This window comes from Miniopterus natalensis, chromosome X, assembly GCF_054644295.1.
Source record: "Miniopterus natalensis isolate mMinNat1 chromosome X, mMinNat1.hap1, whole genome shotgun sequence".
In the NCBI taxonomy this organism is placed as follows: Eukaryota; Metazoa; Chordata; class Mammalia; order Chiroptera; family Miniopteridae; genus Miniopterus; species Miniopterus natalensis.
The window spans coordinates 83,558,411-83,585,345 of NC_142103.1; the positions used below are offsets into that span (position 1 = coordinate 83,558,411).

The 26,935-nt window shown below is 37.6% G+C and overlaps 1 protein-coding gene across 1 annotated transcript; it reads left to right on the forward strand.

Annotated features, from left to right (window-relative positions):
• Window positions 1-13,707: 13,707 nt before the first annotated feature.
• On the forward strand, window positions 13,708-24,982 carry DYNLT3 (dynein light chain Tctex-type 3). The gene is made up of 5 exons (XM_016216755.2): window positions 13,708-13,738; window positions 15,910-15,951; window positions 21,859-21,982; window positions 22,835-22,912; window positions 23,206-24,982. Exons 1-5 carry the CDS (start codon window positions 13,709-13,711, stop codon window positions 23,280-23,282), a joined length of 351 nt encoding a protein of 116 aa, XP_016072241.1. The 5' UTR covers window position 13,708; the 3' UTR covers window positions 23,283-24,982.
• Window positions 24,983-26,935: the final 1,953 nt, after the last annotated feature.

The following is a 26,935-nucleotide window of genomic DNA, read 5'->3' on the forward strand; positions in this document are numbered from 1 at the left end:
CAGAGGTTGAAATACTAGAAAACACTCATACCCAAGGGGTGGGCAGCAAAGGGTGCCCCCCAAAAGACAGAGAACAATTATAGAAATGAAATCACACACACACAAAGCAATAGACTAGATAAATTGCATTAATGACTTTAATTTTTCACCCTTCTCTGTATCTACTCCTGTTACTATGTACATTTTCAGTGCCTTCCTGCTCTGATTCTAGGCTCTGACCACATGACATACTTTTGCCAATGGAACATTAGTAGATATGACACAGAGATTTGAAAAGCAGCTTGTACAATTGGGCCTATACTCTTGCATCTCTGCCATGACAAGGATTAGCCTGGGTAGCTCACTGGTCACAGTAAAAGGATTAACCACCCCTAACTGAGCCCAGCCTAACTCAACCAACCCCCACCTGACCCCAAGACTTGTGTTAAAATAATCAGTGGTTGTTGTTTTAAGTCACTAAGTTTTGGGTTGGTTTGTTATGCAGTAGTAGCTGACTAATGCATAGAGCTTCAAGGAGAACGTGATCAGTGATGTAAAATGTCAGAGAAAGAAAATAAGGATTGAAAATAGTACATTAAATTATATAATTAGATGGTTTCTGTTGACCTTAATCAGAGCAATTTCAATGAAGTGAAAGGTTTAGAACCACAGTGCAGAGGATTTGAAGAATGTAAGGATAGAGCAGTCTACTACTTTATGGAGATAGACTATGAATGTGGTGTGGAGAGATAGAGGGAAATAGCTTGAAAGATGTGGATAAAGGGTGTTATCTGAAGATGGTAGAGATATGAGTACCTTTATATACTTAGGAGAAAGAAACAGGAAAAAAAAAAGTGGTTAAAAACACAGAAAAAAGGAGAATAACTTAGGCAGAATGATTCCAGAGCAAGTGGAAGGGGATGATCACTAGGGCAAAGGAAGAGGAAAATGCCTTAGTTAGTAGAAGGAGTACTTCTCCACTGAGCTGGGAAGATAGAAATAAGGGTTGGAATAGATAAAGATAAGTTTCCAGAAAAGAAGGTAGAGGAGAAATAAAGGTGAAACAGGGAGTTCTTGTATTATGGCCTCTGTTTAAAGCACAAAAAGATATTCTTCAAGTGACTTTGCAAAGTCACATTGCAAACAGTGAGAAGAATGATAAAAATAATTGCTGCCATTAGGTGAATAGAGGGAAGACTTACTCAAGTATTGAGTAAAGTTCAGGATGTTTTACCAACTAAAGCCGAGGATAAGTTTTTAGTGGTAAGAATACATGATTGCATGATTTCTCTAGATGGGCTTCATAATTCAGGTCTAGGAAAAGGCAGGCACGTGGAGGGATTCTACTTTGGAATGTCACAGGGTAGTGTGATAGAAGGCAAGATATATCAAATACATAAGGACCAATTAAGGAAAGAAGTTATATCAGTACAACTGTTTGATGCAGCCATGAGCAATGGAAAACAGTACTGTATGTAACAGCTTAAGTAAATAAGCTTGATCAATATTTAAAAGGTGGGGGAAGGAACCCCACATTTTGTTGGGAGGAGCTAAAATATCACAATGCAATGGCCGTAGATAAAAGAAGGGAAGAATTGGAGTCATTTGAGTTACAATCTACTACATTGTTTATTTTCTTGAGTCATTTTTTGAAACCCATGACCATGGTAAGTCTGACTATATATTTTTTCATCATAAAAATAAGCATAAATGCTTACAGCTCCACTATATGGCTTCTCTTAAATTACTAAGATGGTATGATTTGAAATGTCTATAGATGGTAGTCATAAATATGAATGGATATAAGACACTTAGAAGTTTGAATAGCTTTTTTTTTCAGATTGAATTGCTAACCCCAGTAGCTACTATGCATATTGAGCTTTTGTGCCACCTCACTGATAATAACTTTACTCTTGCCAGCCATGTAATAATGTACAGACTCATCATTGAATTCCTTGGCTATCATGTGCCTGATTTATTAAACAACTTGTTAGAACACTGCCGAAGCTTAGGCAGGCAGTGATAATTTTCTATTATTTTTATGACAGTGATAAAGGAAAGAAAAGAGAACTTTTTGTAAATCCAGTGATCCTTCACACATCTGAAAAGGAACAATATCAAGCCTGGTGTTCTCAAATCTGTGACTACTAAATGTTCTCCTGACTGCCCCCACCCAGAGCATACACACATCCACCTGTGTCAGTGTGGTTCATCCTCTCCCCTCCTCTCTTCCTCTCTCCTCTTTCCCCCTCTCCAAGTTAGCTCTCTGTGAATATAGATTTGGAAAGAGTAAAAGTAGAACATTCAGTCTGCTTTCTCTGGATGAGTGAGTTTCTTTAACGTTGACTCTCCCAAATGCCACAAAGAAGCTGTTGTCAGGTATGGGACTTGAGGGGGAACTCAGCTCCCTTACCAGTTGTTCTTTGATGCATCACTTCAGAAGCCATGAAACAGAGGAGATTTAAGAGCAATCATAGCTTTTCACACAGTTCAATTAAACAATTTTTCCCTTGAAAGTCACTTTATTTCCAGTGGTACTTTTCATGCCTGTAATGTCACTAAATCAAGCTTTTTATTAACTTGTCAGTGTATCCAAAGTGTTCCACAAAACTTCCGTGGGGAATTTTCTTGTCTTTTAAACCTACACATTGCCACATAGGCTTTCCCCCTTAATTAGCACTGACAGGTTCTCTTTAGTGGAAATATTCCACTCTAAGAGTACAAGAGGGAGCAGGGGGTGGAAATAGATTTGGATCATTTGCTAGACACAGAAAGAGAAACCAACAGTGCTAACGGCATACGGCTGTGAAGGGAATATTGAATGAACGAGTCCAGGACAGTGAACTCATACAAGTCAACAGTGGATTGAGGTAATAACAGACTCCTTATTCCATGGAAACTGAAACATCTTGGATGCTTTGGGGACTGAGATTTTCCCTAACTCAGAGTCACATGGCTGAGTCCACAATCTTAGCCCAAGTTGTGGAATCTGAGATCATTCTGGTAATTATAACATTACACTGTAGCCATCATTACTCACTCCATGAAAGTACTGGCTAGTTTCTTGGTGTCTAGGTAGTTTCCAGAATACATCTTCTTTGACTCCACTGATTTTTATGTCCCTAAACTCTGGATTCCCATTTGGTTCCCTGCCCTTTCTCCTTCCCTGTATACTCAAATTTCTAAGGGACCATGAGTCCATCTTGATATCATTGAAAATTCATTCACTTAGCCTAAGGTAAAATTCAAATTTATTTGATATCCTCAGAAATATAGGCGAAGAACCTGTTGAGTAGTTTTAGTAGAGTCAGCTTTATTCTTTGACCCAGAAAATCCCCATCAACATAGCATGATTTTGAGGTAGACCCTACCTACCACCCAATTATTTATATGAACATCTTGCCAGAAGATCCCAAGTTACCACTATTGGAGTAAAAAATCATTTTGGCCAGATCTGGGTTTGAAATAAAAAAACTCATTTGCAATTACCATTCAAATTCTATATGGCACCCAAACAATATTAAAAGTTAAGATAGTGTACTATCAGACTTCTATTTTCAACTTCAACATGTAAAGAACTTGGAAGTTGTCACTCTCAATATTATAACCAAAAAAAAAGCTAAACTGAAAAATTAATGAATTTTCTTGGACCCACCAAAAAACTTAAGCTGCAGGAGAAATCATCACCCCCAAATCTGGAGAAATAGGTGAATCCTGAGAGTCACAGCCAAGATTTATTTATCTGTAGCAGAAGTAGCTGTAGCCATAAATTGGTAAAAACACTTAAAATTTTTTTTAATTAATCCTCACCTGAGGATATTTTTTCCATTGATTTTTTAGAGAAAGTGGAAGGGAGGGAAGGAGGGAGGGAGAGAGGGAAGGGAGGGAGGGAGGGAGGGAGGGGGAGGGAAGTATTGGTGTGAGAGAGACACATAGACTGGTTGCCTCCTGCATGTGCCCCGACCCAGGCCAGGGATTGAACCTGCAACCTAGGTACATGCCCTTGACTGGAAATAGAATCCAAAACCCTTCAGTACATGGACTGGCGCTTTAACCGCTGAACCACACCAGCCTAAATGGTTATTTTGAGGAATTGCCAGAGGCTAAATGTGGACTAGGATGAGGAGAAACTCCTGGGTGATGCAGTCTTGTGGGGGGTTCATCTTTTTTTGAGATTTACCTCCAAGAACCCCACCAGGTTCTCATGGTGAAAAACTGAAAAAGAATCTCCTGGTAGCTCTGACAGTGAAAGAGGAAGAGTAACCATTGTGAAATGTGCCCACAGTATTCTTTATGGTAAAAGCTACTCTCCAGGTGTGAACAACTTTACAAGAGTCATATCCCACTTTGAGGAAGGGCATTTCTCCTACTCCATTCCCCCCTAGCCTTTCTTTATCACCTTAAGAGGGGGGGGGGGAAAGCTAAGGAATACTTCTGAAGATCACAGTCTAGGGACACAAGCCCATTAAAGACTGAGATCTCATCATAAGATTACAGAATGCACCCCTCCAAAACCCCTTACTAGCATGATAAAGGGGTTCTGCAGCAAGATGCAGATTCTCTCTGAGAAGGAGTACTTAAGGAAGCCCAAAGGCAACTGGGGAAACAAAAACAGTATACTAGAGGAGTTTGAAGCCTCTGGCACCTACAGCTACAGCAAACATTAAACGGAGACCAATTTCTAGCCATATTAATATGAATCAGCACACCAAAGGTCTATTTACCACAATTCCTGTTATCTGATATATCATGTCTGGCTTTCAAAAAAATTCAAGCTACGTTAAAAGACAATAAAAATCACAATCTGAATAGATAAAACAAACATCAGAACCAGAGTTTTGAACTTTCAGACGGTAGATTTAAAATAACCATGTTTACTATGTTAAGTGCTGTAATGAATAAAATAGACAACATGCAACAGTAGATGAGTAATTTAAGTAGAGAGGTGGAAAGTCTAAGAAAAAGTTAAAAAAATTAGAAATCAAAAACACTGTAACAAAAATGAAAAATTCCTTTGATAGGCTTATCAGTAGACTTATCAAAAGAATCAGTGAGCTGAAAGATAGGTCAGTAAAAACTTTCCAAACTAAAATTTGGAGATATACTGTCTGAAAACCTTCAGCAACATATAAAATAGTAAATTTTACTATAGCTACATTTGCCAAACAATTAAAACATATTTTGAGAAGATTATGAAATTGCATAGGGAAAATGCCTTTCAATAGAAAAACTATATTGATTGATAAAATGTCTCAGTAACCTGATTACTTAAAATCATTACAACTGGAATTTTAAGAAAGCAACTTGCATATATTGGTTGCTTTAACAGTGGCTTTAACAAGAAGGAAGATTTATTTCTCTTCCATATGAAAGTCCAAGCTGATAGAACAGAAGGATAAAGAAGCCCTAATCAACAAAGTTATCAAGAGACTCAGATTCCTTTCCTCTTGTTGCTCTGCCAACCCTTCGGATCCTCCTTATTCTCAGAGTCAAAGGAGGCTCATCATCATCACATATGTTTAAACCCATGGGGGAAAAAAGAATATGAACTTGAGACCAGGCATCTTCCTTTTAAGTATACAACCCAAGAGTTGCACACCAGAACCTGGTAGCCAAACCTAGCTGCAAGGGATTCTTGGAAATGTTGTCTTTAGCTAGTGGCTACCCAGTTAAACAGTGGAGGTGTCTAGTACTAAAAAGAATGAATATTGGGAACATTTTGCTGTCCCGGTCAGAGTCCACTCTCTGGCCACCCAAGTATCCATGAATATCACTTTTTTCAGGGAAATATCCCAAAATGCTATGCAGTTCCTTTATCTAACTCAAAACCCAGCATCTCTGGATGATGCATCTTTCTATCAGGTTTGAATGTGACTTCTCAAGGTCTGGAAAACTATAAATTTAATCACAAATGATCAACCTCCCCATCATCTAATATACCAAGGTGAGGAGGGATAGAATGACCACACTTAAAGCTCCCATTCTGAAAAAGGGAAGAATGGGAAACAAATGACACTTTTTGTCCATTTCAGTTATCTGCTAAAATTCTGCTGCCCAGCAATTGTGAAAAGTTCCTGCCCTGGCAGTGGAATGCCACTGGTTCTACTCTGGGAGTGACTACCTTGTCTCTTATTCTGGAGAGCTGAATTTGAAATGGGTTGCACACTTTTTTATAGCCCAGTTTCTACCGGTACAGATTTGAGGGAGTAGGAATTAAAGTTTAAACAGGTTTGGGCATTATAAATCCATCAAAAAATTAGAATAGTACTAGTTTATTTGCTTCCAATCAGTTCCATGCAAAAGTAGCCAGAAACAGTAGTTCTTAAATTTGCCAGCATTTTCTTTTATTTATTAACTTCTGTGCTCAACTCTTGTCCTCTTACTCAATAATTTTTTTTCTTCCTCAGTATAATGGTGGTTCCTTGAAGGCATCTGAAACTGTGAGCTTGGGAGAGAAGATAAAACCTTTAATCTAAATTTTTCTACTGGTCTGGTTCTTATTTCCTGGCTAAGAACAATTATATGATATGTTCTTGAGAAAGGCTTGGAGCAATAGTCTTACCTTTGTGGTGTTGGGAGTATAGAAGTAGTTAGTTTTTCCAGAATTGCAAAACCATAAATTATCAAATTATCAATCAATTTAGATTGTAGGCTACAAATTGAAAGCATGTTTTAGTAGAAGTATCTTCCATTTCATCTTTTTTTTGCAAACTGGTTAACTCTTTCATGCCTGTGTTTAGTTCTTGACTGCAGTTGTTTGTTAAATAAAGTCATGATATACCAACAAAGTGACTTTTGTAACCACTTCTCCATGAGCTTCCAACTCAGTAGACAAATGGGCTTTCTTCAAATGCACTGTAAAATAGTTTACCAAATGTTTGCTGTAACATAAGGGTCACCATCTACCAAGCCTACATTATCTGTTTCCTCACTGCCTGCTGACCAAAGTGCTTAACAAGTAGCACATATGTCAGATTCTGTTACATCAGACCTGTTTCTGGTAGCAAACTCAGTGTTAGTTTGTTTGACTGCTTTAAAAGAGATCAGAATACAATCATTTTTTTAAAAAGATAAACAATTTATATGTCTCTCACAGAAAAGTCTGAGTGGGAGGTAGACTGAAGAATAAGGAAACTTTTAAAAAGTCATCTAGAGGCCCCGCTTTCTTCTCTCTTTTGGTTAAAGTGGCTCACCACCACTTATCCAGGTTCTGGACTACAAGAGACAGGAAAAGGGGAAGTGGAAGGCAAGAAGCTTCCTTTTAAGAATATGACAGAGATTTCAGAAATTACTTCCACTCAGTGGTATATCAGAGCTGGCTCACAGCGCTTTAACCAGCACAAAAGAGGCCCTTAAATTTTCAAGAATTTTGTGAGCTGGTTGTCAAACACAGCCACTATTGAAGACTGTAATTAAATAAATTGTACTAAAAATGTATATATTTAAAGCATGTTTTTTCTTAGTTATTTTACTCCACTTACTATATTTACTACATTATCTATACTATTGATGTTAATTGCCACTATGTTATCAGTATGGTGGGACTACTATATAATGGTGCTACTGCACCATCTGCTATTTGAAAATATTTTCATTCAATGACATTATATCTTAAAATTAGACATGGTGGGAGTATTTATACCATACAAATCAACAAATACTATAAATTAGGGCTTTTTCAACCCCTCCCCTGGAGACCTGGTAGTTAAACATTTATGACATACAATTGCTTCCACTATATCTCTTTGGCCAGAATTTACTGATATGGACACATCTAGCTGCAAGGGATGCTAGGACATGTAATCTCTATCTTGGTGGCCAGATGCCTACCTATAACTTAGGGATTTTATTACAATGGAGAAAGGTACAGTGCATATCAGGGAACAATAAGCACTCTCATGGAAGAGTAAGCTCTGGACAGGTTTCTAGAACTGAGATCCACTTTGCCAGTAGTTCATTAGCAGAGATGATAATAAACGCAAAATAGAGAATTTAGTACTTGTTTAGTTCACCATCATGGGGTTAGTGGAAATTACCAATTTCAGTTTGTGACAGTAGACTGAGAACATAAACCAAAATCCCTGTGTTCAGTTCCTAAAAAATTTTAAAAAATATATAAATATATAAATAAATCTATAAATGTGCAGAAAGAAAAGAAAGTGAGCGCTTTGTACCTCCAAAAACTATGAGGAATTACTGAGAGGAAGAAAAATGATACAGTTCATTGCAACATTATTCACAGTAGCCAAGACATGGAAACAACCAAAGTGTCCTGCTATAGAGGACTGGGTAAAGAAGATGTAGTACATGTACACAATGGATACTACGCAGCCATAAGAAAAGATGAAATAGTGCCATTGGTTACATGGATGGACCTTGAGAATATTATGCTAAGTGAAATAAGTCAGTTACAAAAAGCTAAGAACCAAATGATTTCACTCATGTGTGGGATATAAAGCTGAAACTCGTGGACACAAACAGCAGTGTGGTGGTTGCCAGAGGGAAGGGGGTGGGGGTGGGGGTGAAAGAGGTCTTAATATATGGTGACGGGAGAAGATATGACTTTGTGTGGTGGGCACACAGAGCAATATACAGATCTTGTAACACAGCAACTCACACCTGAAACCTATATGTTCATATTAACTATTGTCACCCTAATAAATTTAATAAAGTGTTTTAAAAAAATGATACAGGGTTTAAGAATGTACCTAAAATATGTCAAGGTGACTGGGGGCTTTGAAAAGTGGAAGCCACCCACAGAGAACTTTATACCTGGCTCCACTTTCAAGGAAATTAAAATTAAAACGCCAAGTATACTTGGGTATAAAAGAAAGTCTATACTTTTGATTTGCTAAGGAATTGGAAGGTGGAGGTATCTCACTACCCCTTCCTCAAAGCTATTCTTATAAAGGGCAAGTCTTGTTTTAAAATTTTAAGTCTGTGAATATTTTTTTCAACTGATATACCAACCTTTACAATTTAGTTCTCAATAGAGACACCTAAAGCAAGAAAATAAATGACTGGATGCAATGCTTATCTGGGGATCTGCTTGCAGAGTAAACATCCACACGACTCATTTGTTCTTCTTACATCAAAATGTAATAAAGATATTTAGACTACCTAATACAGTCAGAGACTTGTCTTAGGCATATATGATTTATATTAAATGGGCATTCTATCCAAACATTTTATATCATGTTAGAACCAAAAACAAAAAAAAATCCAGAAATAAAAACATTGCCAGAATGATAGATATTAAACTTATTAATTCCTCTTCACACAAAAATAAAAATGATAAGTGTATGTTTCTCGTATCATTTCTACAGGAGATCATAAAAGCCATTACAAGGTACTGGATGAATTCTTAGTGTTTTATAATAAGAATGGCTAATGCTTCAATGGGGTTAACAGAACTGTGAAAGGCTGTACAGACAAATAATACTTTCATGTATTGGACATTTGGATTCTGGAAGGAATATAAAATTACAAAAATGATTTATTTTTTAAATGATTTATCTATTCCTCATTTTTAAAAAAATATGTCTTTATTGATTTCAGGGAGAGGAAGAGAGAGAGGGAGAAAGAGAGAGATAGAAACATCAATGATGAGAGAGTCATTGATTGGCTGCCTCCTGCAGGCCCCAGACTGGGGAATGAGCCTGCAACTCAGGCATGTGCCCTGACTGGGAATCAAACCTCGATCTCCACGATCATAGGTCAATGTTCAATTGCTGAGCCATGCCAGCGGGGCCATTTCTCTTTTTTGTTGTTGTTGGGCATATTCTTGTAACAATATTAATTGAGCACCTACTATGTGCAAAGTGCCACTAAGCCCTAAAATAAACACAAAGAAGTTCTCAAGAAGCTTGCACTCTAGAGAGAAATATTAAAAAAAGATATTTCAGCTCTACTTTGGTAAAACTATTGAGGGCAAGTATATATGGGGGGGCAAAAGTAGGTTTACAGTTGTTCATATGAAAAATAGTACAATAATTAATAAGTAATAAGTAATAATACAAGAATAAACTGTGTTTTGCATACTCACAACTGTAAACCTGCTTTTGCCCCACTTTATATATATGTACATACATGTATATACACAAATATATAGTAATTACATATTGGTTGCTTTCCCCCACTAGACTGTAAACTCCGTGGAGACAGGGAAATTTTCTTGTTCATCTTCATCTAACACAATATTGACATTTTGAGCAAAATAATTTTTTGTGGGGGCTCTGTTTAGCAGAATCTGTGGCCTGTACTCATTATATGCACCCACCCTTAGTTATGGCAATCAAAAATGTTTTATCAGTTACTTCTATGAAGGACACTTCTCAAAAATAGAATCTATTATGATTTGCAGGAAAAAGTATTATTAAAAACTCTCAAAGGAAAATTGTTTATAGCTATTTTGAGCATAAATCCAGATATAAAACGTTATGTTTATAAAAGCAAGATTGAGGGCCTCATTAAAGCAAAATTGAGGGCCTCATTAAAGCATTTTACAAATTCAGTTTTTAACATCTTTTCTATTTTATATTTCCTTCTAATTACATAATCTGAAGAAGATATTCTTAACCAAAGATGCACCCAATATACCCTGTAAACACTATCTTTTACATTTGTACCATGGCATCAAAAAGCTGGGAAGAACTATCCTACCAACAATTATTTCCCTTCCCTTTTTCCTTTCTAGCAGGGCTCATTTTTCACCATAGAAGATGAAAATGACAAGCATATGTTTTTCCATAGGTTTTGCCAAGGGAGAAATGAGGTGGCCCAATCTTGGCCAACGGAACCTGAAAAGATTCCTGGCGACTTGAGGAAAGATTTGCCTTTCTATGAAAAACTGATCAACCCAAGTCAATATCCATCTTCTTCATTAGATCTGATGCCTTCATTCCTTGTGAACCAAGAACTACTGCAGCCACGTGTGAGCGTGAAACTAATATTGCCAAAGCATATAGGCAGCTTCTAGAAGCTGAAAACAACAAGGGAATGTATTTTCCCCTAGAATTTCCAGAAGGAATACAGTCTTGCAGAACCATTTTAGACTTCTGACCTCTAACACCGTAAAATAATAAGTCTGTGCTGCTTTAAGCCACTAATTTTATGGTAATTTGTTACAACAGGAATAGGAAACTAATACAGTGGTTAAGAACTTTGGTGTTGCTATCAGACTACTTGAGTTTAAATCCTTCATCTACTACTTACTACATATATAACCTTGGACAAATTACTTAAATTTTCACCTTGAAAAATAGGATGATCCATTTTGAATTTATTTTTATACACGAGGACAAACTGTAATGTAGTTTCTTTTCTTTTTCTTTCTTTTTTTTTTTCCCATGTGGCTTTCCAATTTCCCCAGCACCATTTATTGGAGAGGCTTTCTTTCCTCAATAGTGTGTTTTTGGCTCCTTTATTAAAAATTATTTGTTCATATACATGTGGTTTTATTTCTGGGCTCTCAATCCTGTTCCATTGGTCTATGTGTCTGTTTTCCGCCAATACCATGCTGTTTTGATTACCATAGCTCTGTAGTATAATTTGAAGTCATGTAGGATAATACCTCTGGCTTCATTCTTTCTTCTCAAGACTGCTTTGGCTATTTGAGCCCAGAAATAACCCACATGTATATGAGCAAATAATTTTTTACTAAGGAGCCAAAAACACACAGTGGAGAAAAGAAATCCTCTTCAATAAATGGTGCTGGGAAAATTGGAAGGCCACATGTAAAAGAATGAAACTAGATTGCAGTTTGTCACCATGTACAAAAGTTGATTCAAAATAGATCAAAGACGTAAAGATAAGGTATAAAACAATAAATTCTGTAATAGAAAACATAGGTACTAAACATATAGACCTTGGTCCGTGGAGAACATTTTATGAATTTGGACCCAAAGGCAAGGGAACTAAAGGCAAAAATAAATGAATGGGATTATATCAAACGAAAAAGATTCTGCACAGCAAAAGAAACCACCAACAAAACAAAAAGGCAACCTACTGAACGGGAGATGGTATTTGAAAACAACAGCTCTGACAAGGGTAATATCCAAAATATATAAAGAGCTCATACAATTCAACTTCAAACAAACAATTCAACTAAAAAATAGGCAGAGACCTAAACAGGCACCTCTCCCATGAAGCCATACAAAAGGACAACAGATATATGGAAAGATGCTCAACTTCACTAGCTATCAGGGAAATGCAAATCAAAACTACAATGAGATACCACCTCACACTTGTTAGAATAGCTATTACCAACAAGACCAGTAACAACGAGTGTTGGAGAGGTTGTGGAGAAAAGGGAAACTTCATTTGCCGCTGGTGAATGTAGACTGGCACATCCACTATGGAAAATAGTCTGGTGGTTCTGAAAAAAAAAAAAAAAAGAATATAGTAATTATATGACCCAGCAATCCCTCTTCTGGGTATCTACCCGAGAAACCCAAAAACATATTCGCAAAGTCTTAGCACCCCCATAATCCTTGCAGCGTTATTCACGGTGGGCAAGATAAGGAGACAACCAAAGTGCCCTTTGACAGAGGACCGGACAAAGAAGATGTGGTACATATAAACAGTGCAATACTACTCAGCCACAATGAAATACTGAAATAATGAAATACTGCCATTTGTGACAACATTGATGGACCTTGAGAATATTGTGCTAAGCAAAATACGTCAATCAGAAACAGCCAAGAACCATAGGATTTCACTCCTATGTGGGATATAAAGCTGAAACTCAGAGACACATACAACAGCGTGATGGTTATCATAGGGAACGGGGCTGAGGTGGGTGGAAAGGAGTAAAGGGAGCCAAATATTTGGTGACGGAAGATGATTTGAGTTTGGGTGGTGGATACACAAAGCAATATACATATCATGTATCCTAGACATGTACACTTGAAACCTATATAATCTTATTAGCCAGTCACCCCAGTAAATTTAATGGGGGAAAAAAGAACAGAAAAATGGGATGATGGTAAGAGAACCAAACCTGCTGGGTTGTTGTGGGTTTCAATATGGAAATCCTTAGGATAATCTGGAATGTAGGAATTTTTAAATAAACATAACCATTGTTCTGCTAAAATTTGTCATTTAATTTAGATATTTGTAATTTCTCTCCTATGAATCAAATATTTCTTTTTACATAGTCCTTGAGGAGGAGGGGTAGAGGAGCCTACACTTTAAGAGTTATGTATACAGCATCTCATTTGATCTTTACAAGCAACCATGAACTAGGCATAATTTTAAGTTTTCATACAAGAAAACTGAAGCTGTGGGGAGGTTAATTTTTTCCAAGTAACATAGCTAGAAAGTGACAGAATCAAAGGAGCTTGTTCACTACTGCATTAACTACACTTCTTTCCTGGAAGATGATGCATAAATATGTGAAACAACCGCAGCAGTGGGCACTGAAACAATAATGCGGAGTTTAAAGTGACTGACACCACGACACCCCATCTGATCCACATTGGCCCAATTCCCAGCTCTTTAACACCCATCCCTTGTTTCCAGAAAGGTCAGAGGAAGCGGGGAGAGCCCTCTGACCGCCTGGAACCGTGACGTCGCTCCCAGGGAGGCGGTGCGGCCGAGTCACAAAGGCGGGTGCTACGTAGGGACCACCCCGGGATAAAAGCGGGGGCGGCGTCTCCCCGGAGGCCAGTGCGCGGCCGCGGAGCTGGACCCGCCCATCGCTCCGCCCCCTGGGAGAGTCCGAGGCACCATGGAGGAGTATCACCGCCACTGCGATGAGGTACCGCCCCTCGGCCGCCTTCGAGCGACCCCCGCCCCCTCCCGCCTCTGCTCGGGGTATCTGCCGGGTGTTCTTCCGGCGCCGGGAGGCCCGGAGAATTGGGGTGCAGTGTCCGCTGATCTTGGGTCTTCTCCTCCAGACCGGGAACCCCACCCCGCCCGTCTCCCCACCCCGAGGCCTGAAGGGTGGGCTGAGAGGCCTGGGTGGCAGGGGCGGCCGGTAGCGTTTGAGGTGGGCCGTTGGGTCCGGCCCAGGGGCGGCAAGCCTGACTCGGGGTGCGTGGGATGGGGATGGGCTGGCGGGCACCGCCCGTCTGCAGGCACAGGCCTTAGAAACCGGTCTTCCCGGCTGCTGCCTCTTGGCGTCCCCAGGGTAGGTGCCGCCGCCCTGCCAGCGAGGCCCTGGCTGCAAAGCCGCTCCAGCTCCCTGTGGCTCTGGCCTGGGTGGGCTGAAAGGAGGTGCTTTATGGAGCCTTACTGACTGCCTGAGGCTTCCTGAAACCTCGCTAGAACCCCATGATGTGGGTTGTTATTTTCCTGTTCCTAATGGGGACTCTGACTTCCATGGTGGCTAAGAGACTTGCCCAAAGTTAAAACTGCCAGGAATGACAGATGCTCCATTTGAACCCAAGCCTCTGACCTCACAACAACTCTTGCTTCATATTAACCAGTAGGAAGATGAGGCCTGTTGGATCCCAACATATCCTGTGATAGGCCTGCAAGGGCAGAAGAGACAAAAAAATTTTCTGTCCCACAGAAAATGTAGTCACAGGTGAATGGTGCAGTGAAAAAAAAAAAAGTAGGCACATAATGGAGGGGCAGCATAAAATATTATTAGACCCCTGGAAGGATCTTCTGGTTCATCTGTCTTTAAGATGTGGGCTCCTATAGAAGCTAAAACCACATTTTAATTAATTAGTTCTTTGATGCAGGTAGCACACGTAGATACTTACAGAGGAGTGTTAAATTATTCTTATTTTAGAAATTGAGCCACAAGCAATTTCACCCTCAGGCACATTACCCCAACAAGTGCTAGTCTCCTGACTCCTAAAAGGGTTCTGTAGGACAGTACTTCCTAAATACTTATATTTAAAAAGAAATGAAATTACATATGTCACCATGGCCACCTTATACATCCCGATTATTTGGCAACTTTCCAAATCAAAGTGAAATGGACATCCTTAAATTTGTAGACCACTTTTGAACATACATGAGGATCTTATATTAAGGTAAAATGAACATTTTAATAGGGTCAAAACGTGTGGGCTGTTTTCATAATATTCCTAATCATTTAGGGTATTTTTACTCTTTTATTGGGGAATTCTGTGGTGTAATTGTGTTGAAAATATTTTATACCTATATTCAAGATGATACTTATTTTCAGAATTTACTGGATTTTAAAAAAAACAAACTAATTTTAAGTTGTATAATGGGATTTGCAAAGATTTTGATGTCATAAAGCACCTAAAAACTTCTCCATGGAAATGAATCATGTATTAACCTGAAGTATTTTGATGTAGATTTCAATCTTATCGCACAGCCTAGTTCTCTACTCTGGGGCAGACACTTAGATGTCATTAATAGTTGCTTTTAACTCAGGAGTCAATCAAGTCACTCCAAAGGAAACGCTAGGTTGCAGATTTATTATATAGCATTAAAGGGTCATTCATTTAGAATGGTCAAGTATTTTCATAATCTTTAATTCAGGAAAGCCATATTTTTGCCTAGCATAAGTTAAAAGCAAAATTGAAGTAATCTATTAAGCATTCTGTTCTCATGGACCACCTCATTCTCACTTCACTGCAGCCATCTCCTGTACACTGATGACACATTTTTATACCCGCCTCCTGCTGTTTCCTGTGCTCTACAATACAATGATTCTCAGTCTAAGGTGTTCATCAGAATCACCAGTAGAGCACTTAAAAAAATATAGTTGCCCAGGCTCTGCCCCAGACCAAATGAATCAAAATCTCTGGGGAGGTAGGTGGGGAAAGCATTCTAGAATTTTAAGTGTTAGAGGTAGGATTAGCAGCCTCAGTAGACTGGTTTCCCCTTATCACTGTGGTCGCCTGTCACTAACACCTGTCTAGGCCAGCCTAGGGGATTCTGTTTACTACCAATAAGACGAAGTCTCTGTTAAAGGCAGCTTTGTCTTTTGTTTTCCCCCTTTAGGTTGGTTTCAATGCGGATGAAGCCCACAATATTGTTAAAGAGGTAAGCTATACATCTTGTTCATTTTGAGGGCTGCTGCATTGATTGCAGTTTTAAAAAGCTGTGTTTTGACTTTCAGTACAAAGTTAGAAACCTTAGTATTAAAACAAGATTTTTAGTATTTTATTGCTAATTCTTTACAGGAGCGCTTCTATGTTTTCTTCCCCCCCCCCCAACCCCTTTAATTTAACTTTATTGATTTCCCCTTGATTTTATTTTTTTAATTTATCTTTATTGTTGAAAGTATTACAGACATCCTCTTTTTTCCCCCATTGACCCCTTCTTCCCTGCACCAACGCCCCCCCTTCACTCCAGTATATGATTTTGTTGATTTCTAGAGAGAGAGGAAGGGAGAGAAAGAGAGAGAGAAACATTGATGGGAGAAACATCGATTGGTTGCCTCCTGTACTTGCCCCGACAAGGGATCGCACCTTCAACCTTTCTGTGTACAGGACGACTCTCCAACCAATTGACCCACCCGGCCAATGCTTTTATGTTGTGTTGTATGCTTCCAGGCATCTGGAGCTTACTCTGAAAGTGATGTTTAAGTATGAGTCCAAAAAACTGGTTTGCTGTTTTCTAAAATTGATGCCCTGTCTTTTGAACAAAATAACTTTTATCCCAGTAGGCCAAATATTATTTTAAATGTTAATACTATAGATACACATATACATACTTTTATATATGTAAATTTATATATTTATATATGTCATATATATCAGAGAAATAAGAGACCATAGAAATATCTGCCTTTGGTCATTATATGTTTTATTTAGCCCGATATAATTGGAAAAATAATTACTTAACATCTTTTAGACATTGGTATGATGGTAAATCAAAATCTTGAGAACAATATTTGAAATATCAGTCTGGCCTTCTGTTAGGCAAATAGACAAGTAGTTCTCTTTGGGAATCAATTCTTGCAGAAGAATTAGTCTAGTGGCATCTACACTGTGGGTAAGGTATTTATGCACACTTTTAATAGTCCTGAGTCATTTTTAACTGTGCCAAATCCTAGAAAAAATCAGCTGACCTAGAAAGCAGGCTTGTTTTATTGGTATGGCTGTTGGGGCCTGTGTCCTAGCCGACCCTACCTGCCTTTAGTCTAGGCATTGAACACCTCATCAGCCTGTCCTGAGGCAGTGCCTTACCTGCCTGAATGTTCTGGGACATACACTCACCCAGAACTCAGTCAGAGCTCACGTTGTACCACTATGATCAGCTTGAGGCCTAGACAGGCACCTGAAAATCCTGCCATATTTCAATAGTTCAGAAATATGTGTCAGAACTATGTAGCCCAGGAATATTTAATTTTTAAAACAATGCAAATGTTTTCAATACCTTGACAGTACAAAAGCAAATGAGGGCAATTGGGAGGTGGGAGAGGGGATGGAGGTCATGGGAAAGGCAGGAGTGATAACAACCTTATTTCTCATAGTGTTCCTGGTTGATGGAACATAAAGAAAAGGATGCTGGGGTATTTGAGTAGCCTTTTAAATAGACTTCTTTTTTTAAAAAAATATATCTTTATTGATTTCAGAGAGAGGAAGGGAGAGAGAGAGAGAGATAGAAACATCAATGATGAGAGAGTCGTCATTGATCAGCTGCCTCCTACACTCCCCCGACTGGGGATCGAGCCTGGAACCCGGGCATGTGCCCTGACCGGGAATCAAACCGTGATCTCCTGGATCCTAGGTCGATGCTCAACCACTGAGCCATGCACGGCCAGGCTAGACCTTCTTTACTCACGTTCTGAGCCAAATGAAAAGACAAGAATCACCAGAAAGAATAAAATATCATCTTTATTATTGGTAAAGACTAGGTTGGAGATTGGAGCACGTTTTGCTAACTGTTATGTTCAGGCCTTGGAAGAGGCATCCAAGGGAAAGATTGAGTCAGCAGAGAGAAACAGTTAGCCAGGCTGGCACCTTTTGTTGGTCTGGGTGGAGAGGGAAGGAGGAACCAAACACTTAAGTCCAAGGCATTTGAGAGATTGGCTCTCCCAAATGAGAATGGTGGAACAACAGTTGTCACTCATCAACCAAGTAACTCATTCCTCCTCCATGGGGAGGAATAATAACAGGTGGGAAAAGAGGCTAGAAATGTTAAGGAAAAATCCTCTGTGTGGAGGGAAATGCCTGGAGTGGAAAAGAAACATGCTCCTAACAGTGTAAATATATTGAAGCAAAAATACTGAATTCACTATTGAGGGAAAGAGACAGAAGGTGGCAGGTGCTCTGAGGGAACTAAATTTTCATTTCTCTCAGTAGAAGCTCTAGAGACGTTGTCTATTTCATAAATCAGGAAATGTTGGTATAAACATTATTTGGATGCTGGGATAATCTCTTTTAGATGAAATAAAAACAGTTGTACATTGACAGGATTTCCTCTAGGGAATGGAACTGGGAATGGGGAAGGGTGAGGAGGGGATTCTTGCTTTTCATTGTAATCTCCTCTCTTCTGTTGGATTTTTAAAACCTTGTGCATGTATTACTTTCATGTTTTATTAAATTAAAGAACCATGCTTCTTAAACTGGTATATGCATTTTTGGCGGTGGCTAGGTGGGGCAAGGAGCCACTGGGTGGGTTTTAGAGCATTGGTTTTACTTAAATACTTGCAAGAGAGAATTAAATAATATAAATAATTTAGCCAAAAACATTTTTTAATAAAAAACAAACTCTGATACATTATGGAGTCAAAAGCAGGCTTCAGTTGAAGTTTTTTTAAAAATATGTCTTGCCCGGCCGGCCGTGGCTCAGCGGTTGAGAGTCGACCTAGGATGCAGGCGATCGGGGTTTGATTCCTGGTCAGGGCACATGCTCGGGTTGCGGGCTTGATCAATGACTTTCTCATCATTGATGTTTCTCTCTCTCTCTCTCTTCCTCTCCTTTCCCCTCTCTGAAATCAATAAAGATATATTTTTTAAAAAAAAAGTCTTAATTGATTTCAGAGAGAGGAAGGGAGAGGGAGGGAGAGAGAAACACCAGTGATGAGAGTCATTCATCAGCTGCCTCCTGCACGCCCCCTACTGGGGATCAAGCCCAAAACCCAGGCATGTGCCCTGACTAGGAATCCAACCATGATCTCCTGGATCCTAGGTCTATGCTTAACCACTGAGCCACTCCGACCAGGCTTCACTTGAAATTTTTATATGAAATAAGAGAGAGACTTCAAACAAATCTCAGGTCAGCTACATGTCTATCCTCTTCCCCGCTCCTCACTTCCCATGAACCAGCTTTTTGCTCCTGAGGCATTGGAGTGGACGTGGGGTGGAAGGGGTCAGTGGGGAAAAGGGGGAATACTTTCAACAATAAAGATAAATTTTAAAAAAGAAAGAAAAGGCTTGAGAGAGTGAGAGAGCACTATTTTAAAACATTTCAGCATTTTCTAGATGATAACAGTTTCAGTAGGGATTTCTGTTTTCCTTATCTCTTTCTAATCTTATTTTCTTTCCTTAGGATTCTTACTCTGAGCCCCTATGCTAATATTTTTCCCTCAGAATTCCTTAGATCCACTCACTTATCAGTGATATGCATATATTTTATTTGTTATCAGTAATAGAATTAGCCCCCAAATAAATTCTCAAAGAAAAGGTGAGTTACAAGTGGGATAAACATGAAATTTAGTCTAAAGTAGATTTGATTTAGGATACCCAGAGAATATGTCAAAGCCAATATTACTTCAACAACAAACATTTACTGAGTGCCAGCTACGTGCCCATTTCCTGAGATTGGCCCTGGGAATACAGACAGGTTAAGGACCTCAATATCTAGTGGGCCTCTTGGGTGATGCTAATTAAGAAGGCTAAGTGTTGCCAGGCCACATGGCTCAGCGGTTAAGCATTGATTTCTGTTCAGGGCACATGAAGGGCTTGTGGTCTCGATCCCCAGTAGGGGCCTTGCAGGAGGCAGCCAGTCAATGACTCTCTCTCATCGATGTTTCTATCTCTCTCTCCTTCTCCCTTTCTCTGAAATCAATAAAGATATATTTTTTAAAAATAAGGCTAAGTGTTAATTAATGGTAATTAGCAAGGCTATTTACAGTGGGATCCAGAGCCCCTGATGTTTTTCTGTTGTTTAGATACCCTGAAAGAACTAAGATAAGGAGTGCTCTTAGTTTCCCATTCAGGAAAGGCAGTCTAGGGAGAGTAGGAAGTTTACCTAAGGTCGTCAGCTTGGGAATGATAAAGCCAGAATTAAAACCCTGTTGCCCTGACCCTTGGGCTACTGGCCCTTCTAACTCTGTCATGCTATTGTATACTCTAGGAGAATAATTTGAGCCCATTCCTTTCTTCAACTCCTCTAAATCTAACTTTTCTTTCTACATTTTATCGTTAGTGAAGATTTCATACTGTCTAGCTTAACATTTCATATTAATTTGTGCCTTTATGAATTTTTACTACAATTGTAGTAAATGAAAGCTGCATATGTACACATGCTCGTGTGTGTGTGTGTGTGTGTGTGCGCGTGTGTGCGCGTGCGCGCTCATGCTCGCGCAAGGGGGGGGGGAGAGAGAGAGAGAGAGAGAGAGAGATTAAACTGTATTCTATAAATGAATTGAAAGTGCTTTATTATCCAGGCTCTATCACTTGAATATAAAATAATAGCAGCAAAATTAGTCAGAGAAAGACAAATACTGCATGATCTCACTTATATGTGGAATCTAAAAGAGTTGAACTCATAGAAACAAAATAGAATGGTGGTTGCCAAGGGCTCGGGGAGCAGGAGGAGAGACAGGAAAATGTAAGTCAAAGGGCACAAACTTCCAGTTATAAGATGAGTAATTTCTGGGGATCTAATGTACAGCATGGTAACTACAGTTAACACTGTATTGTATACTTGAAAGTTGCTGAAAGTAGATCTTAAATGTTCTCAACACACATGCAAAAATAATAACTGAGAAGATGGGTACATTAATTCACCTTATCATGGTAATTATTTCACAGTATATATATGTGTGTGTATCAAATCATCACATTGTATACCTTAAACCTACATGATATTATGTGTTAATTATATCTCAGTAAAACTGGAAAAGTAAAATAAGCAGCAATAATAATGATGATGAAGATAATATCTAACATGACTTATTGTGCTTACTCTGTGGCAGTCACTGTTTGAGCACATGGCATTCATTATATCCCTCCATTCTCACAACCACCTGATGAGGTGAGGCTGTTGTAGCTCTAAATAGGGGCTTCAAGAGGTTTAGTCACTTGCAAAAGGTCACACGGAGTAAGTAGGTGGCAGTGGTGACCTTAAAACCTAAGATTGTGATTCTGAACCAGTGCTCTTAATTAGATATCAGAAGTGAATGGAAGTAAGTACTGTGGAAAATTATTTAACTTTCCCTTTATAGAGCACCCGAAAAATAGTGTTTGTTGATGATTTACTTTTAGTGGCAGGCGTGATAGTTTTATAGCTAAGCAGTTCCATAATATGAATGAGAATGTAATTATTATACATGATAATTAAGTTTAAAATTGGTCTCTAGCTTTGTTTTTAGCATTTGAAACCTAGTTAAAATCTCAACTGTTTCAAAGCCATTCTTTAACCAATTGATATCACCCTTTTTAAATCTCCACCTGCATAATCCTTTTATGATATAATTTATCACCCTTGATTAGTCTTCCTTGTGTTACAGGATTATTAGCTTATTTGCTAGATTAAGTTCCTTACAACAGATGCCATGTCATATTTATCTTTATGTGACCCATAGTATCTCTTAGGGTGAGATAATGCATGTGGAAATGCTTTGAAAATTCTTAAACAATTAGAGACACTGCTTAATACTTACTAGATGCATATTTTCTAAGATGCTTTATTGGGTTATAAATGCATTTTGTGTTTTGAATACATTTTTTGCTGCAATTTGTGTATAATTTATTTAACTGTCCTCTGCCCTTTTAGTGTATAGATGGAGTTTTGGGTGGTGAAGATTATAATTACAACAACATCAACCAGTGGACTGCAAGCATAGTGGAACAATCCTTAGCACATTTGGTTAAGTTGGGAAAAGCTTATAAATACATTGGTAAGTATTGCTGTCCTGCCTTAGAAGTTCACTCACCTTTGTCCTTGTGGATTTTCTCTGAATTTAGAGAATATAAATGAATGATAGACACTGTAGTTGGACATTAATAGGGTATGAAGGACTTCTGACATTCATCTGAAGATAATATATGATAATATCTAAAAGATGGAAATCTTTTGCTATTCTTTTCTCTTTTCTCTTCTTTTCTCTTTTCTTTTCCTTTGTTTTCTTTTCCTTTCTCTTCTCTCCTTTTCTTTTCTTTCTTTTTTTTAACACTTTATTAAATTTATTGGGGTGACAATGGTTAATATGAAGATATAGGTTTCAGGTGTGGGTTTCTATGTTACAAGGTCTGTATATTGCTCTGTGTGCCCACCACCCAAAGTCATATCTTCTTCCCGTCACCAAAAGCAGTTTGAGCTCTTGCTAATCATCTATTTTTGTTTGGTAGCATCACCTTTTACATTTATATCAGTTATCTCCACCGAAACCTACTGAACACTACTGTCTTCCTTTGAGTAACCCGATGCCTCCTTACATGTAGGACTGTGAAGTACCACACAATAATTGTTTGTAAAGTGGAATATTTTCTTTGACTAAATTATGCCCATGAGGCAGGGAACATAACCAGTAGTTATGGCAGTGGGTAACAAACAGAATGGATCCAGTGGGGACAAAATCATGGTGGCAGATAATCAAAGTGAGGGACTCTTTTTTTTTTTTTAAATTTATTTGCTGAATGCTTTGTTTTCTATTATTTTTATACCCTTTAAAGCTCTGAACTCAAACACTTAGTCTTGGATATCTTTTCCTTTGTTTATAAGTGTCTTCATTCTGTGACTTTATTTTTAGTGACCTGTGCAGTGGTCCAGAGGAGTGCATATGGCTTTCACACAGCCAGCTCATGCTTTTGGGATACCACATCTGATGGTAAGAGACTTTAAGCTGATTCAAACAAAATCCAACTACTAGCAAAGTCAAACAGTGTACTTATTATCAGATGCTTATTTATTTCTAATTAAATTCTGAAAAGACTTTATCAACAGAATTGCTTTGTACCTAAGTATAACTAACAAGTATGATTTCAGACAAATATGAAATGTTGACATTTAACAGATTGCAGGAAATAAGATATTAAAACCTATGAAAATGCATATGTATGTTCTCTGATAATTTTGATGTTTTGCTGGTATTTCAAAGTCCTTTTGTGTGTGTGTTTTCAGGAACCTGTACCGTAAGATGGGAGAACCGAACCATGAACTGTATCGTCAATGTTTTTGCCATTGCTATTGTCCTGTGACAGACTAAAAATGTTTGGCCAAAGCAATTAACTTAAGAATTTGTCAGTGTATCTTTTCTAAAAAGAGTTACTTATTAATATGCTAGATGACAAGTGTGCAATATGCTTCAAAGCTACCAACAAAAACTGGATATTATAAGCAAGCAATCTCATACATAGTAAGTTGGCAGATATGCTCATATTATATATATACAAAATCATTTCAATAAAAAATTTAATGTTAGCAAAAATCATACAGAAACATGGCATGGCATGAAAATACAGCCTTATATTTACACCAGCTTTTCACTAACATGTACCTAAGCATATAGGGAAATCCATTCAGACAATAAAATTCTCTTTCAGCTTCAAAGAAGTTAACAAGAAGAAATATATGAACAAAAATGCTGCAAGGATAAATCTGGAGAAAATAATAATGAACTAACACTTCTTAAGTTTGTGTTTCTTATCCTCAGTTGTACATATGAAAGTAATTGTTCTTTTTTTCTCTTAACTAATTTTGCAGTAGCAACTGGTATTAACTTGTTTACATTTTCTGAGAACTGTTAAAACAGTTTTTAAAATTTCAAAATCTTGGATTTACATTTGAGGGCGAATTAAATCTGGTAACCTTGAATTCCCTTGTTAAACAAAATGAGCTATGGTGTATGATGAAAAGTATCTGACTACTAACTGTCTTACAATTCATGCATTCCATGTGTAATAGACACTATTGAATGCTTGTTATGAATATATTTCTCTGCTAGTCATTATAGTTATCAATCTGCTGTTCAAATTCTAAGTTTCTTTTGGCACCTCTTCAGTTGGACTATTAACATTTATGTTTGGGGAAGGAAAAAAGTCATTTTACAAGAGAGGGAAAAGGTGAATTTGGTTATCCGTGTAGAAGTAAGCAAAGTGAAAAGCACTTATTGCTGACAGCGAATCATAGCTATAATTTTAAGAATTGCTCCTAGCAAGCAAAAAATGCATAAAATATGCAGCTCTTAGTTAAAGGCCTTATTAGCAGCATTATTTTACAAGTAGTAAATTTTATCACTACTTTAGTTACAACTATCTGTACATAATTTTAAATACTTATGTGGGGTTCAAATTAATTGGAATGAAGTGTAAAAGTATACAATCATTGGCAAGTTATTGAAAATCTCAGGGCTTATGAAATGTAATTAAATTGATTTAAAAAGGTACACAGCTGGCCACTAAATGCGAAGTCAATCTGCTATTTAACCTTGAAAACAAAATCAAGTTTCCACATTACCACTAACACTAATACATATAGGGAATGGAACCATGATTCATTGAATTTGGAGGGGAAGAATAGCTTGGTATTAATACTGACAATATTAAGATAATATTCTTGTAGGAATACTATGTGCATGTTTGATATTTTAAGTAACGATAATTCTTCAATGTTTAAAAAGAATATTAAGAAAATACAAGGGTAGAGTTCAATGCACTGATGTACATTTTTGGCCCGTGGGAAATTCTCATAGTCATTACCTTTATATTAGTTTACACTGCTGGCTTTTGTACCCTTGAATATTATATTAGTGACCAAAATATCTGTGCAGTTAAGACTCATTTTGATTATTGCTATTGAAGCCTGATCTTAAAAGAGTAATAATCAAAAATACCTCGTGAATTTGCTATCTGCTCTGTTTCTAGTTACAATATAATAAAGATTATCTTCCTGTGCTGTACTTTTGCTTCTGGATGATCATTGAATAGTTAAAGAAATGGTATTGTGTTTACTCTAAGAAATTTTAAATAGGAGGAGTGAGGAAGAAAAATGAATGTCAGGCCACACAGATATATCGTACAGAATAAATACTGTTAGCATAGCAACCCGAAACCAGGATTCACCGTTACAACATAATGAATGGTTTCTATTTTATGCCCTTTCTTTTACTATTTTAACACAAAATTTTATTTTAAAAAGTCAGTGTAAACTATATTCTGTAACTATTTATTAGCTTTTAATGACCACTTTTGGCAAGGAATTTTGTCCTGTTTGTCAACTTGCAATTGAGTTGTTGTGTTTGTTTGTTTTTTAATTAATGACTTTAAGTACGTAAAATTAGGGCATTCAAATGTAAGTACTAACTCAGATTTTTGTAAAGCTATAATTTTATGTTTGTAAAGTACCAGTGTGCTCACCTAAATGTTAGCAACATCTCATTTCATTTTCTCTAGTAAAAGGTACTTTTGCTCTTCTTTCCAAGTTGAATGTTATCTAATTATGAGTCACTAAAGCATTTTCACTGCCTACATTCATCATCACTGTTTTAAAGTAATTTTATAAAGCCACAGATTATATTTTCAAAGTTTGAGTGAAAAAAGCCTATCTTTGATAACAGCTTTTTTAAAGTGGGAGAAAAATCTGTGACATTTTGTGGCACAGAAACCAGATCTTTCTTATAGCAGACACCAAAGCAAAGTTTGAGAAATGAATTGAAAATTTTACCACATGTGTAGATTCTCCCCAAGGAGAATTTGTTTTATAATTCAGAAGGTGAAACTATATTTGTGACTTAAGAGGCTTATAGGCTAGTAATTCAGTAAAATTGATCTTTGCATGTTTATTAAATTCCCTATAAAAGGATCTTAGCATTCAGCCCTTACAAGTTTTAGATGCCCACCATCAATCAATATATATTAACTTCAGTGGTCCAGGAGATTCTAGCCCACCTTGTCTAATTACAAACCCTGTATTTCTCACTGTGGTTCCACTTAATGGCATTCCATGTCATCCTTGGATATATGTAGCGTATATTGACAATCCAGACGTAATTAGAAATGGCCTCTAATTGCTTCATGAAGAGTGTCTCTTCCCAAAATGGTTTCTGAGGATCTTGGGGACAAAGCTAGAACTTTGTACAGACATTTGCAGCACCACTGTTATGGTATGTGTCTTCCTATAGGACCCAAAATGTGGGCAACTACCCCCACTCTGGGATCTTTTAAGGGTGAAAGCCACCTGGGGAGGTTTCTTTGCAGTTCTTACTAGCCAGGTCAGGGAATTTGATGCTGGGATTTATCCAGTACTATATATTCAATTTTTTTCATTCCAAAATACATAACTTTTTATTTTACTGAATGCTTCATCTTTTAAGATACATTTTAAGTATGCTATCTTCTTACTTGAGATATTTCAATCTTGGTTTTTTAGGGCAGAGTTTTATTTGAGGCAGTATCATTACTTAATGAAAGTTCTGTCAACACTCATTTTAATCCCCTATAAATGCCTTATGGAGAAAATCTCCATGAAAATTATTACATTGTGGCATGTACTGACTGACCTTTCCTTAACCTTTAACTTTGTAGGCTAGGAAAAGGTTTTCATAGTTAATGCTCATGCAGAATAGTACCCCAAATACTTAGGATTAGAATAATGATCTCTTAATAATGAGATTAAATTAAAGCAAATTTCTGTAAATGGTCAAATAATAAATATTTGAGACTTTTGCAGTATACTGTCCTAGCAAGAAAGCAGCCATAGGCAATAAATAAAGGAATGGGTGTGACTGTCTTCCCATAAAGCTTTATTTGCAAAAACGTGGCAGGCTGGCAAGAGTTTACCAACCCTTGCATTAGAGTAAGTAGTGTTTCCTAGTCACTTAATAAATTATATCTTAATGATCTGAGAACTTTTT

Coding starts and splice junctions, on each gene's coding strand:
- DYNLT3 (XM_016216755.2), top strand. CDS start 13,709: ATGGAGGAGTATCACCGCCACTGCGATGAG. Junction 13,739..15,909: donor ATCACCGCCACTGCGATGAG/GTACCGCCCCTC, acceptor TTCCCCCTTTAG/GTTGGTTTCAATGCGGATGA. Junction 21,983..22,834: donor AAAAGCTTATAAATACATTG/GTAAGTATTGCT, acceptor CTTTATTTTTAG/TGACCTGTGCAGTGGTCCAG.